The sequence below is a fragment of the Culex pipiens genome, chromosome 2 (genome assembly GCF_016801865.2).
Source record: "Culex pipiens pallens isolate TS chromosome 2, TS_CPP_V2, whole genome shotgun sequence".
Classification (NCBI taxonomy): Eukaryota; Metazoa; Arthropoda; class Insecta; order Diptera; family Culicidae; genus Culex; species Culex pipiens.
The window spans coordinates 37,259,622-37,275,640 of record NC_068938.1 but is presented as its reverse complement, the minus strand read 5'-3'; the positions used below and the strand labels follow the sequence as shown (position 1 = coordinate 37,275,640).

General features: G+C 36.5%; 1 protein-coding gene across 1 annotated transcript in view; it reads left to right on the top strand.

Moving 5' to 3' along the window:
• LOC120412805 (uncharacterized) overlaps positions 1 to 16,019 on the top strand; it is a 46,829-nt gene that overhangs the window by 13,351 nt on the left and 17,459 nt on the right. Inside the window, exon 2 of the mRNA XM_039573405.2 lies at positions 466 to 647. Coding sequence (XP_039429339.1) covers positions 476 to 647 — 172 coding nt within the window. The 5' untranslated portion in view covers positions 466 to 475. The remainder of the gene's footprint in view (positions 1 to 465; positions 648 to 16,019) is intronic.

Below are 16,019 nucleotides of genomic sequence, written 5' to 3'. Positions count from 1 at the left end.
CAATTTATGATATCTTAAAGGGACATTTATTTATAGCTTAGAAAAAACGCAACTTTTGAGATATTTTCCTGTAGAATTAAGCATTAAACTATTTTAAATTGTGTGTGAAATGAAGTAACAATATGGAAAGGGGTTTTGACTAAAATCTATGTCTTCCTAGGTCAGTGCATTGCTCTTATCAGCAAAGCTTCGAAATGTTTTAACAACAATTTGACTTATTCACTTCACGCGATCTGGTATGTGCTTCCTATGTTGCAACGCAAAATCAACTGGTCAGTTGTCACATACCTGTAACCTGCCAAACTTCTTTTGCGTGAAACTTGAGTCAATTTGGGAAACCTTTCTCGTTGCCGCCAGTACGCAATAAATTAACAATTTCAAGGATATAAATGCCCAAAAAAGCAAACTTTTAGCGCACGGTGACAAATACGTTCAATTAACACATTTTTTCTTTTACCTTTACAGGTTTGACAAAATGGCTGTTAACCCCAAGTTCGTACGGCTGAGATCCGTGCGGTGGGTGCTGTTCATCCTGTTGTTGCTGAAAATGTCAACTAGCACCGCGGCTTACATGCTCCCTGAGACGCTCGGCACAGGGCCGTTGTCCGAGCAGTACGAGTACGATTGCTTCCCGGCATCGATGAAAGGTAAGCCGTCATCGCGTGGTGGCCTTCGAACGTAACAAGTCGAGCACGTCGACAGAACAGGGAGCCTTTCACTTTTTGCAATGATTTTGATGTTCGATGTACTTTCAATCGATCAGCTGATGTAGTTTATTTCAAGCCGTTCAAGGTGTGTCATCATCAGAATGATGAATTATTATGTCAAGTTCTTCAAGATGGAATTTTAATTGACTCTGATCTTAAAATCTTGAAGCATTTCTTACTTTGCCTACACCCAAACTAAACTTCCCTGACATTAAGTGATGAACGAGTTTTTGACATCTCTTGTCAGCTATTTTGCAAATCAATGGCGTAATCGTTTCGTCATCCTTGTTCTCTCAAATGCCCCAAGTTTTTTGTTATAAATTTGAGAAAAAATAAAACATGTTTTGAAAAGTGAACAAGTGTGTCCAAAGTTTGTAAATTTAGCACAGCGAAACTGTTCTATGTTTTCGCATGGATGTTTTTTGGTTCTTTTTTTCAACAGGGCTGTTATTTTATCCTAAAGTAAATAAAAATAAAAATGTAACTTGGCTTCCCAATTTCCGTTTCTATTAAATCAGAACCGTAGAGTTCGTCACCGAAAACGATACGCCCAGAAACGGTTACAATGTATGCAAAACTATCGAGGAAAAGCTACTAAAATTTTATAGCCATCCACTCCACGACTCCTTCTAGCACCGATGCTCCTCCGTTTGTGAGTTTAATATATGGACCCACTTTTCGCACGTGCGCGAGTAATAAGGTCAAAAAGCAAATAGAGAAACGGATTGCAGTGTGTACGGTGTGCAATATATCACGGCGCTGGCAATAACAATAATATTTTGCTTTCGCGAATGAGCCCGAGGGCCGACCTGAAGCTTAAATCTGTCAGTGAGCGTTTGTCGGGTAGGGTTTCAATCAGTAAAAGTGATTAATCCTTTTAATGATATTTTCACAATATCATTTCGTCGAAAAAATGCCCTGGTCGTAACTGTTTTATGGCTCCTTATTTTGAAAGTTTTTTTTTTATTTTAGAAAGTTGTGTATTACTTAAACAAACCTGTTAAACATTTAATTCTTTTTGAACAGTTTAGTTTCACCAAAACTAATTTAGAACACCATTAAACTCCATAACACTGAAAGAATACAAATTCATGGAGACGCATGGTGTTTGAAGTCCGATTGATTTACCCACCTGGGTAATTCTCTACCACCCACACGAAATCGGGAAAAGTTGCCCCGACCCCTCTTCGATTTTCGTGAAACTTTGTCCTAAGGGGTAACTTTTGTCCCTGATCACGAATCCGAGGTCTATTTTTTAATATCTCGTGACGGAGAGGCGGTACGACCCCTTCCATTTTTGAACATGCGAAAAATAGGTGTTTTTCATTAAGGGGTTACACACATGTAAATCGTCAAAAATGTCCGAGGTTGGTATGAGCACAAACTTTAATTTTTTAAATTCTTTTTGCAGGGTATTAAAATATACATTTTCATCTATTAACAAAATAAGTATGAAGATATTTGGATGTATCATTGCTGAGGTATAGTTATTTTTATTATTTTTAAGGACTTTTATGTAAAATTGTACGCCCGATTAGATGGCGTACTCAGAATTCCGAAAAGACGTATTTTTCATCGAAAAAAACACTAAAAAAGTTTTAAAAACTCTGCCATTTTCGGTAACTTAATTGTAATTTTTTTTGGAACATGTCATTTTAAGGGAAATTTAATGTTGTTTTCGATTCTACATTGACCCAGAAGGGTCATTTTTTCATTTAGAACAAAATTTTTCATTTTAAAATTTCGTGTTTTTTCTAACTTTGCAGGGTTATTTTTTAGAGTGTAATAATGTTGTACAAAGTTGTAGAGCAGACAATTACAAAAAAAATGATATGTGAGCATAAGGGGTTTGCTTATAAACAGCACGAGTTATCGCGATTTTACGAAAATTTTTTTGAAAAAGTTACTTTTTGCGTTTCTCTTTGTTTCGTCGTCCGTGTCTGTCGCGGGTGACCATAAACCAGGGGTGCCAGGTTGCCAGATCAATCTGGCATTGCCAGATTTTTTGAGTGCCAATTTGAAAAAAATAATTTTCTGTTTCTTCCATACATTGTTTTATTGATGTATTTTGTTAATTTTGTGAATCTATAATGTATAAAAAGTGAAAATACACTGGTTTTGAACACAAAATTGCTTATTACCTTGAGAAAAGTGGCTTGCCAGATTTTTTCCAGATTTTTTGCCAGATTTTTTTCTGTTCAGACCTGGTTACCATGCCATGAACGGCCATGATCACCCACGATTAACTTTTTCAAAACTTTTTTTCGTAAAATCGCGATAACTCGTGATGTTTACTAGCAAACCCCTTATGTTTACATATCAAAATTTTTGTAATTGTCTGCTCTACAACTTTGTACAACATTGTTACACTCTAAAAAATAACCCTGCAATGTTAGAAAATCACGAAATTTCAAAATGAAAAAAATTGTTCTAAATGAAAAAATTGACCCTTCTGGGTCAATGTAGATTCGAAAAGAACATTAAATTTCCCATAAAATGACATGTTCCAAAAAAAATTACAGTCGAGTTACGGAAAATGACAGAGTTTTTAAAGTTTTTAAGTGATTTTTTTATGAAAAATACGTTTTTCCGGAATTCTGAGTACGCCATCAAATTGGGCGTCTAATTCTACATAAAAGTCCCTTTGACACCAAATTTTTATCTCATCACCGTTTCAGGCTGCAAATTATTGAAAAACACCTATTTTTTCGCATGTTCAAAAATGGAAGGGGTCGTACCGCCCCTCCGTCACGAGATATCAAAAAACGGACCTCGGATTCGTGATCAGGGACAAAAGTTACCCCTTAGGACAAAGTTTCACGCAAATCGAAGAGGGGTCGGGGCCACTGCTGTGTGAGTTGGCGGAGAATCACCCACATACCAAATATAGTTTAAACCAGTGGTTCTCAACGTTTTTCGATCCATTTCCTCTTGACTAATTTTGAAGAACTTTATTCCTCCCCTTTAATTTTCAACTAATTTGAGCAAAGAAATGTAATTTTTCAGAACAAAACTTTTTTTCTGTTCATAATTTACAAAAACTTTTAAGGCATTTTCAATCCATATTTCATCAGCAGTTAATTTAAAAAAAAAATCAAATACAAAACAAAAGAAATGTATTTGTGAAATAATCTGTTCCTGTACGTAGCACAAACAAGTATTTTAATTTTTAAATCAGCCTTAGACATCAATGTTGACTAAAAAATTTGTTAGAAAAAAAAATACAAAAATTTAAAAATGTTATAGACATTTGTGTTGTTTGAAAGAAAACAAAAAGTCACAGAAAATACTTTTGAAAAACACGGTTATTTTTCATAAGTTATTCTATTAATGATTAAAAATTGCAAAAGTATCCAGTTTTTTTTTGTTTAAAATGGTGTACAAAAAACTAATTCATGCAAAACATCACAAATATATTGCTTCAAAAGTTGCTCAGGTTTTACAGAAATTTAAATTTTAAATTATTTTCAATTATTTGTTTATATTTTAAAAAATACTCAAACTAACAAAAATAAGAATAAACAGCTCATTGAATAATTCTAATACTCAAGGACTACTGATTTTGAAAGAACTAAAACAGCTCATTAGAATAGAAAAAATAAGAACTGTCCATGATTCAAGCAACAGGAAGAAAAACAGAAATAAAAAAGTTAAAAATTTAAATTAAAGGCCACAGTGTCAACATTTGAATGAAAAAAGTGTTTTAAAATGCATCATACACTTGTCCAGTTGTTTTGCAATCATTGATTTCCAAAATTTCTAAGTACTGACGAAAATTTTATTTTTGCGAGAAAAAAAAGTTTTTGCGGTGTAATTTCATAAAAGTTCAAAATATTTTTAAACGAGTCCAAACATGTTGAATATGATTATCAACGCAAAATAGGGATTTTAGATTGTTCTCAGTTGATTAGACTTCTATTTCCATTGAAATTTTGATATTTTTTTGAAAAAATATTTTTTTGCTCCCTGATTTTTCTGACCAATTTTGAAGGGGGGCCTGTTTGCAACGGCCTTAACAAAAAAAATATAAATATTATCTTCAAAAAGCCTGTTCAGAGAAATGCAATATACAACTCTAGAAAAAAATATCAAATTTAATCATCTGATTTGTTCATGTTAAACATGTATAAAACCATGAACCCATATTCTTGCTTTCTATATATATTTTTGAATTTTAAGTTTTTATAAGCTGTGTTTTTAAACACTTTCATGGATGAAATCTAAGGATATAAAAACTGGTGTTTTTATTTTTCCAAGAAATACAAATTTGCTCATCAAATATTGTAAGCAAGACCATTCTACACAAGGACTTATGTTTTTTCACTGGGTCTAGAAAGCCTTATAAGCAAACGCTTGTAGAGTGTTGATTAGGCATTAAGGCCGTTGCACCCCCCCCCCCCCCTTCAAAGTTGGTCTGAATAATCAGGGGGCAAAACAAATATTTTTTTCGAAAAACTTCAAAATTTTAATGAAAATTTAAGTTTAATCAACTGAAAACCAGTTAAAATGCATTTTCCCGCGTTTATAATCATATTCAGCATGTTTGAACTCCTTTGAAAACATTTTAAATTTTCATGAAATACCAATGTACTCCCACGAAAAGTTTTTTTTTGTGAAAAAAAAAAAAATTCCGTCAATACCTCGATATTTTCAAAACTAATGATTGGAAAGCAACTGTAAAATGCATTTTAAAACACTTTTTTCATCCAAATGTTGAAACCTAGGCTTGTAATTTAATTTTTTTTATTTTTTTATTTTTTTGCCCCCCCCCCCCCCCCTCGACTTTGGTCAGAGCCGAGGGACATAAACTTCAAAAAATATTTGCAACGGCCTAAATAACAATAAAAAATTAACTAATTTATGATAGGTGGATATCGAAATTATAAAAGTGAAGGGAAAAAAGTCAAACTAAGCGTCCAAACTCGAGCTGCCACTACCAATTTAGTCAGAGGTTCTACCGCTTGATGTCAGAAAACGACGCTCCGATGAGACTTCGGTCTCACCAAATTTACAGTAATTATATTTTAAACTCATAAAAATAAGAAGTTGCTTAAACCGAAATTCCAGCCGGGACGTGGTGTGGGGGTAAGCGTGGTTTCCTCTCACCCAGTCGGCCTGGGTTCGATCCCAGACGGTCCCGGTGGCATGCAAAGTAAATGTTGGCCCCGGACTAACCTAGAGGTTAGGTTGTTAGCTCAGTCCAGGTGTAGGAGTGGTCTCCCTGGGTCCTGTCTCGGTGGAGTCGCTGGTAGGCAGTTGGACTAACAATTCAAAGGTCGTCAGTTTGAATCCCGGGGTGGATGGAAGCTAAGGTGTAAAAAGAGGTTTGCAATTGCCTCAACAATCAAGCCTTCGGACACTTAGTTTCGAGTAGGAATCTCGCAATCGAGAACGCCAAGGCAGTGCTGTAGAGCGAATAATTTGATTTTTAAACCGAAATTCGAACCGGAGTACTTTAGATGAGAGTATAAATCTTAACCGCTGTGCCACGAGGATTTGTTGATTGCATTTCAATTTCATTGCCTTGAGATTACATAGCATTGTTGCAGCAATCAAAGTATTCGCTAACAAAATGTATTTTAAATGACCTTCCGAACACGAAAAAATAAATGTCAATTGGTGGTCAAACCATATATTTTTTTGGAGAGTTATAAATTCGACTTTTTAGCACCACTCACTTAATTTATCCGTAGAATACTGTTATAAAAGCAACCTCTTAAGACAAACCCTCTTACTTTTTCAGTTTTTTTCGCAAAAAACATTTATGCTAACTTGTTTTTATGATAAATATAAATCACAGCTAGGTGCTATTCGCGAACTACTCCACCTGTTATCAAACCCACATCTTGGAAACATGTTGGGCAGGTTTCCCCTCCCCTAGCTAATATATGCAACACATTTAAGGTTAGTTATACTTTCAGACTGTATAATATAATCAAACCGTTGAGCATACATATTATCAAAAATTCAGCGTCAAAACAACACACAGAGCGCCCCTCTCTCCAAAACAGGCGATCAGAACACAAAGCAGAACCGGTTTCCCTCGCGCGGAAGGGCAGCAGCGGGATTCTTTCGTCTTCGGTCAATGAATCCTGATGCCCGCGGAGGAGCGGTCAAAGTCAACAAACGCCACACCACGACTCTCCGCTGCTTGAAAGCTGTTGTTCGACCGTGGACACCACATAATCCGCCGACCCGTGTAGCGCGATTAGCAACGAAAAGCTTTTGCGGGAAATCAGTGCAATCGTTTTCCGTTCCGTTGGGCACCGAAAACCGAAAGGTCCATACGACCATTAACAGTAACATCATCGGTCGTGTGCCGTGTTGGTACATGTGGCCAGGGCTGTGAAGTTGGTGGTAGTTTCGTTGAGACTAGGAATCGGCAGAACTTGAAAAGCTAGAGTTAAGTTTTGATTATTTTGAAATTTCGAAACTTTTTGGAGAGTTGGAGTCGGAGTCGCTAAGCCATCAGAGCCAGAGTCGGTCATAAATATTACATTTTCATTAATGTAATTAGAATTGCAGACAGAAAAAAATGATGGTAATTTGGATGGAAACTCAAACAAGAAATGAACCAACCAAATTTTCAACCTTCCAAAATTCAACTCAATCGATAAGACTAGTAAAGACAGCTTACATAACGAATCAAAGTGCAACGATTAATCATGATTTGTTTTGATATCTCATTCAAATTTAAATAAATGATTACATTCAAAAAGACGGATGTTCTAAGATAGCACTCGGGTAACGATCGGCTGTGTTGCTTGTGATGAAATGCTGGCCAATCGCGGGGAACCCAATCGTTGTGATCGCACGATTTTTTCTTTTTTCAAACCTTCCAGGAATGGCTTGGAACCTTAACTTTTTTTTCTGTTCGCTTGATTTTGATAGCTCACCGTTAAATGCTTAAAACACTGATTTGGCCCGACAGTTTATATACTTGAGTGAGGTGTAGGAAATTCGGCACTTAAAACTTAAAAATCATCCATACCGTGCGCCGCCGTGGAGAATTTATGATGGGAAGCGAACGTTGATTGATTTGTTACGAAGCCGTAAAATATAGCTTTATTAGTTTAGAAAGCAAACCACACCGAATTAAAAATTTGCTCAAGTGCCCAGCACATGGTTTTGAACACGAAAGCCAGTGTTCAACAAATTAGCGACATGCAATTAAGCGTTGTTCGGCGAGCAGCAATACCTGGCGTGAGACTTCTTCATTATCTTCATCTTTCACACTGTAAATTTGCTCTTTTTGGTAGAGTGAAACACACCTTCACACAACAGCAGTCCCTTTTACATGAATTTTTAAAATTCAATTTAATTGGGGATTACAGTTTGAGCAAGGGTTGTTAAACAAGTAAGACAAGTCGAATTTCAATGTTCTTCCCGTGAAGGGAAAATAAAATCAGATCGGATCCATCGATTTGTCACAACATGCAAAGTAATGATATTGATTCGTGTTGGTCGTCGTCGGTCATGGCCGTTCATGGTCACCCGCGACAGACACCGACGACGAAACAAAAAGAAACGCAAAAAGTAATTTTTTCAAAACTTTTTTTTCGTAAAATCGCGATAACTCGTGATGTTTATAAGGAAACCCCTTATGTTTATATATCAAAATTTTTATAATTGTCTGCTCTATAACTTTGTAGAACATTATTATACACTAAAAAATAACCCTGCAAAGTTAGAAAAACACGAAATTTTAAAATGAAAAATTTTGTTCTAAATGACAAAATGACCGTTCTGGGTCAATGTAGATTCGAAAAGAACATTAAATTTCCCATAAAATGACATGTTCCAAAAAAAATTGCAGTCGAGTAACGGGAAATGGCACAGTTTTTAAAACTTTTTTAGTGTTTTTTTCGATGAAAATTCCGTTTTTTTCGTTTTTTTGAAATTCTGAGTACGCCATCAAATCGGGCGTCTAATTTTACATAAAAGTCCCTTTGGTACCAAATGTCTATCTCATCACCGTTTCAAGCTGCAAATTATTGAAAAACACCTCTTTTTTTCGCATGTTCAAATATGAAAGGGGTCTGCCGCCCCTCCGTCACGAGATATCAAAAAACGAACCTCGGATTCGTGATCAGGGACAAAAGTTACCCCTTAGGACAAAGTTTCACGCAAATCGAAGAGGGGTCGGGACAACTGCTGTGTGAGTTGGCGGAGAATTACCCAGATATTGTTACTGCCTGCCTGCCTGTGTGGATCAATCGGACCGCGCACTGGACGCAAAAAAATCTAAGTGTTAATATAGGTATTCGGTGCCCTCTCCCCGTGCCATACCTTCACACTTAGGAGACCCGGGAGGCGGCGTCTTGTCGCAAAAAGAACGATACACGCCTGTGGATCCGTAGACGAAACCGTAAGGTTTAAGAGGGCCACATTATAAGGTGTTACGTCGATTCCGTTGTTACAAATAACATTCTGCTTCTTGATTTTCAAATTAAACTCTTGAAAGGGAAAGATGAAAACTTTTGAAAATAATTGACGGGTATTATACGGCTCAGACTCGATTATTCGAAGGCCATGGCAAAATTTCATTTCGGATAATCGAATCACGAATAAAACTTTTTTTTCGCTGTCTTAATTTTTGATTGTTGAACTTTAGAATGACCTCTAAACTACTCTAAGGTGATTTAGAATTTTTAAATCCATGATGGCGGCCAAAATGGCGGTGATCAAATATTAAAAAAAATGCATTTTTCAAATTAAGACACAACAAACCATTCAAATTTTACTCAAATAGGGTCGCAGAACTCGAATTTGATGTTAAAAGTAAGAAAATAAAAAATACGATTTTTTTTCGTAATTCGGTTATCCGAAGTTCAACACAAACCTTCGGATAATAGAACTTTGGATAATCATTTTGGCTAGAAAATACTGTTGATCTTGTTTTGGGTAAGATTCAATAAAATGTTAAATAGATACAACAGAAGTAAATCAGAGGAAACATTTGTGCTTTATAATTTTGTAATTTGTTGTTTTATAAATCGATTATGCTATAATCATCGAGAAAATTGTAAATTTTGAACGTGAAAAATCACTAAGCCAACTTATGAACAAGCTCGAACAAGGATAAGGGTTAAAACGTAACACTAAATTCTTGTAGCTTACAGTAATGTATGAATGTATAATGTAATCTCAGCACTTATAGAATCACAGTAAAAAATCTATTTTAATTATGGCTTTTTTTAACCGACGTCCTCTATTTGTATTAGCAATTTTGAAGTTATTACTATAAAGTTTATAGTTTTATTTTGTTGTTCTTCATACAGTGTCCGAGTGCACATCAAAGGGTACCAAATTGCGGACACTCGCAGATTGGCACGAATGTGTGAACTAAACAACACTCGGGCACTGATTCACCACCAGAAGCAGCTTCCAACCACAGTCGGCGGAAGGCTCACACGGCACTAGAAGCTGTCAGCATACGCACCAGCCAGCCAGCAAGCACGGAACGACCAAACAGAATAAATCGTTAGAGAATGCGCAACGAGCGATGCGTAGTAGCAAGTGTTGTTGCTGGAGAGGTCTCTGCTTCTTATCTACGCTGTCGCTTCCCAGTTGTGCGTATATTATGATTAAAATCGATGCGTCATAACTAAACGGCCTGCCTACCCAGTTGTGCGTTGTGCTACGAGCAAATGTCACTTAATGGGCAGATTTCAATAAACTGACAATTTATAAACAGTCTGTAGTTTTATGAGCCGCGAGAAAGTTTTAATTATAAATTTAGAAGAGCTTGCAACATTGTAGACTTGATTTTTTGCTTCGCTGTATGATACACAAAAGGCTTTCTTTAACAGATATTAAACTGAAAATTTAATAAACGGGTAATTCTCCGCCAACTCACACAGCAGTTGCCCCGACCCCTCTTCGATTTGCGTGAAACTTTGTCCTAACTTTTGCCCCTGATCACGAATCCGAGGTCCGTTTTTTGATATCTCGTGACGGAGGGGCGGTACGACCCCTTCCATTTTTGAACATGCGAAAAAAGGTGGTGTGTTTCGAAAAATACATTGTATTTCCCATAAAATGACATGTTCCAAAAATTTTAACAGTCGAGTAACGGAAAATGGGAGAATTTTTAAAACTTTTTTAGTGTTTTTTTCGATGAAAAATACGTTTTTTCAGAATTCTGAGTACGCCATCAAATCGGGCGTCTAATTTTACATAAAAGTCCTTTTGACACCAAATTTCTATCTCATCACCGTTTCAGGCTGCAAATTATTGAAAAACACCTCTTTTTTCGCATGTTCAAAAATGGAAGGGGTCGTACCGCCCCTCCGTCTCGAGATATCTAAAAACGGACCTCGGATTCATGATCAGGGACAAAAGTTACCCCTTAGGACAAAGTGTCACGCAAATCGAAGAGGGGTCGGGGCAACTTTTCCCGATTTCGTGTGAGTTGGTAGAGAATTACCCAAACCAATTTCAGCTCGCCACGCTATATATATAAAAAAAATGTGGTTAGTTGGGCCTCTAATGAAAAATACTGTGGCATTTAAAAACATAGCTGAATTCAGTTACATATCAAATGAAAACCTTATTTTCTTATTTGAAGGTCTCGGGACCAAAGAGCTCGAATTCGGTATACGGTGTACTGGTAGCTAATTTCGATGGAGAAGCTTGTACATTCACGATTTTTTTTCTATATGTTAAGTAAAAAATCCTGAAAAATTATAGAGAAAATAGGATTAGCTGCGAGCTATTCGGTCCAGAGACCCTCAAACTAAGTTTTCTTTTAATCTCTATTAGTGTATTCATATTTTTAAAATGTCTTAGTATTTTTCATTAACAGCCACATAAATCACTTTTCTTTTGGAACGTTGAAAACGTCGCCGTTTCAAAAAAGTTTTGAAAAAGTTGGTTGTTTCGATCATGGCAGTTCATCGTCAACCTCGACAGACACGAACGACGAAACGAAGAGAAACGCAAAAAGTAACTTTTTTTCGTAAAATCGCGATAACTCATGATGATTACAAGCAAACCCCTTATGTTTTTTTTTTGTAATTGTCTGCTCTACAACTTTGTAGAACATTATTACATTCTTAAAAATAACTCTGCAAAGTTAGAAAAAACGCTATTTTAAAATGAAAAATTTTGTTCATAATGAAAAAATTACCGATTTCGTGTGAGTTGGTAAAGAATAACCCAATCTATTTTTTTCGATTATTTTGTGGTGGTGTGCTACAATTTTTTTAAACTTCTTCAAAATATATGTTTTGAAGAAAATGATAAAATATTTTGTTGTCAATTCTGGAGTTTTTAAAGGATCAATATACATTTTTTTTTTGCTTTTTGAGTGTTTATGAATACCACCTCTGACTCAAAGTTGTTTCAAAAACATCCAAAAAGCAAAAAATAAAAGTTTATTGGACCTTTTTTTTTAAACAAAATTCTAGAGTTGATGGTTGTTGTTGAGTTCAATGCTGTATTTCCATATACCCTCAAGTTATCAGTCATTTGACATTTCTTCCTATTATCTCATTTGGACCCGACTGGAGCTTACCAAAACCCTAAAGAAGGATTAGAGCAGATTACTGCCCATGATCGCATAAATGTCCCATATGCATTTTCATCACTTTTGAGTTATTGATTCAGTTTGGTTCAAAATCGTGTGCTCTTTCTAAAGCGCCTATAACATCCAGTACTTTGGTCTAGAAATCAGGAGGAAATTCAGTTTTTTCGTGAAAACTTAACACGTAGCCTTATGTGTGGGACAAACTTCAAATGCGTTTTTCTCAGATTGCTGTTTTTGCATATGGGACATTTATGCGATCATGGGCAGATTACAAGCTAACCTAAAAACCGTTAACACAGCACATTTGCTCCTTTATTTCGGTTAGTTACAAATCCCCCCACCGTAGTCGTCCGGATATGGCTAATTTCAACAGCTTATTATCATAAAAGATAAACGGCTTGCCTCCAAAAGAAATTACGACGATGGGGCGATGTCGGTAGAATTTAATTTCCGCGCACTTGGCCCATTTATGCTGATGATATGAATATGTCCCAGAATCTGCCCAGAACGTTTTTTTTTTTGAAAATCCGACAGCACACAAACACATGCGTGTCGATTGTTGTTTTGTCGCGTCAAAACGGCAGCATATATCACACACAGCCACACACACACTTCTGGTGGAAGGGGGGAAAAAAGTGGCCAATTCTAAAAAACCCAACCCATGCTAATAAATCTCGTCGTCCGAGCGTTTGTGCTGGTAGCCGATTGCGTTGGTTGTGTGTTTCGTGGCCTGCCTGCCGCCGCCAGTCGCAATAAAAACAATTTTAGACTGGTGTCGCAGCAAACCCAAAACATCATCGAAATATTTCTCGGCTCAGATCAATCGTGGCCCCTGCTGATGGTGGTGGTGGTGGTGTTGGTGCCCCAAATAGTGTCCATCCGTGGAAGATATCGGGCCAAACATCGGAATCGAAGTATCCAACGATTTTTGTGATTTAAAAGTGGCTACGGAGACGTTTTTATGACCGGTAGCCGGATGCTTTCAAAAGTGGCCAAAATTGGCTGAGAATTGCCTTCACGCGCAGCTTTGGAAATTCGTCATCCAGCGGATTGGTTTGGAACGATTTTTTTTCTTTATACAACTTTAGTACAATAAAAGCTTGTTTTATAAACGAGCCATAGTTTTATACAACTTCGTTTACCTTCGCCACTCACTTTGCGAAAAAAACCTCCATATAACGCTCCTTCGCCTTGCGCCATCGTTGGTTTAAAGTAAGTTTAGGCTGATTCAATAATCAGACTTTTATCATGAAAATAGGTTTGTTATAACTGTTAGTCCTATTTGTATTACCGTCATCAAAGGTGACATTGGGTCTGGGGTTGAGATTGAGTCATACGAAAATGCAGAAATTTGTATGACCCAATCGTTATTGAAAATATTGTATTTTCTATTTGTATTCTATTTTCGATTTTTTAAATTTGATTTAAAATAAATGTTTTCGACAGTTATAACAAGACAACCACATCATCAGTAATAAAAAGGGCAAACATTGAACTAAAATTTCCAGGAAATAAGGTGGGAATCGTACCCAAGGCTCATAGCAACGTTGGGACTGTACCACGGAGCCTTCCAGTTTGTATCGATTCAGTTTAAGGAATGGCTAAATATTATGAAATACGAAATTTAATACGGGTAATTCGTTAAAAAACAATTAGCTTGAGCCACAATGCATTTCCAAGTATGTCTTTGAAAACACAATTTTTGTCACAATTTTAAATTTTTTGTGGTAACCCAAAATTATAGGAATAGAATATATTGATTTCCTGAAATTAAAAATGAGGAAGGTTATCACTCAAACGCTCGGGTAGTCATTTGACCCCGATTTTTTTAATCTAAAACTTTCGGTAGAATTGACCAACATGGATTCTTCCGGTTGCAAAAAATCTAGATTTGTCTATATAAAAATAAAAAATATAAAAATTTAAATAACAAGCCATAGTCTCAACATTTGAATGCTAAAAGTGTTTTAAAATGCATTTTACACCAGTTTAGTTGTTTTGCAACCATTAGTTTTCAAAAAAAATAAGATTTGACGAAAACAAACATTTTACGCGAAAAAAAAGCTTTTTGCGATACATCTAAAATTTTCAAAAATTAAAATGATTTTTAAATCCACCCAAACATGCTATAAATGATTCTAAACGCAAAGCACTTAAATTTACATCAAAATTTTGAAGTTTAAAAAAAATATTTTCTCCGTCTGTTTTTTCGGGCCAAATTTGAAGGGGGTTTACTAACATTTAAAATAAATTTGTACCAGCCTAAGATTTTTAAGAAAAAAAAATAGGGTCAAATAACTACCCGAGCGTTTGAGTGTTAAACAAGACAAAATTTGTTGGAAGATTTTTTTTTCAGCAAAATGCCTAAATTACCTAAATTTTTAAGCAACTATCGTATGTTTTTGAATGAAAAGGCATGAGTGGTAAAGTTACATTGATAGAATATTGACTAGGTGAGTGTTGCTGTTTGTGTGTGTGTGTGTGTCCAATCCAATACCCGCTAACCGGTAGCGATATTATGGGAAAGAATAATTTGTATCAGACTTTGTATATGCCGGCTGCTGATACAACTTTATTTCAGTCCCGGGTATTAGGTGGTGATAGCCCTCGCGCTGCTTCCAACGGCCCATTTCAGAATGACAGAGCTCCTTGCGGTCCAATTCCGAGGTCGCTGGGCATTGTTCGGCCCCGCCTAAACATAGAAGCAAGCATCTGAAGGAATCTCGATCTTTATTTAGACTTCCAATCCCCTCAGGCAAATCAGGGATCAGCGCGTATTTAATATGAGAAGATAGCATGTTTCAACACTACGGATCAATTCACTGCTAGAGTGTAAATCTTCTGATGGCCGACTGCTTAGCGTCCCAGACCACCAATCCAGAGGTGTGAGTTCGAATCCCACCTGATTCATTTTCGTTTTTGTTCATATTCAAAGTTCAAATTACTGATTCCAAATTTCAAAGGCACCGACCGGGATTTGATCCCTGAACCTTCTGCTTGTGAGGCAGAAGCCGTAACCATTAATCCACGGAGCCGGTTACGACTAGGTGAGTGTTGCTGTTTTGGATAAAATTACTTCATAAATGTGGGGAAGGCATAACTTGAGTTGGCTTGAAAAGTTCCTTCCAAGCATAATAAAGATAATAAATCTAATAAACTTCAAATTATAGCACCAGCTCTAAATCATCACCGTTGACCTTTCATTGTTTTTACCGTTCCTTGGAACCAACACACAGCACGCCAACTTTGAAAGAAAAAATAAACACACACAGACCAAAACTTGTTTTGTCGAAAATGCGTTCACGTTGGTGTATTTTAGCACGCCACAAAACGTCAACATTAATAACATTAATTAACAGAAACGGTTAAAATGAGATCGACAAGCTCGGGCAGCTCGAAACAACCCGGGGAGACCTGATACTCACACCGTTGCCGACCTCCTACTTGAAGTAAAGTGGAGGGAAGTGTCCAGAAACGCGAGAGCGGCTAAAAACCAAACAGCAAAAGGGTTGTCGTGCGGCTTGGTGGAAATAGAAAACCCTGATTGGAAGGAAGAGAGAGGAGAGTCGACAATGGCTTTGAATCACGACATAGCTGGGGGGAGGTAAAGTTTTCCTGAATACACTTATAGACTCCGCCAATATTATTGGTGCAAAAGGGAGGAAGGTTCTCGTATCAAGATAAAAACTGCCTCGTACGTTCAACCTTGCTAGAATCATGCTAGAACTGGGACTCCGGATAATAGGCAGCACTGATCAAACTATTATAAAATTAACTAGCAG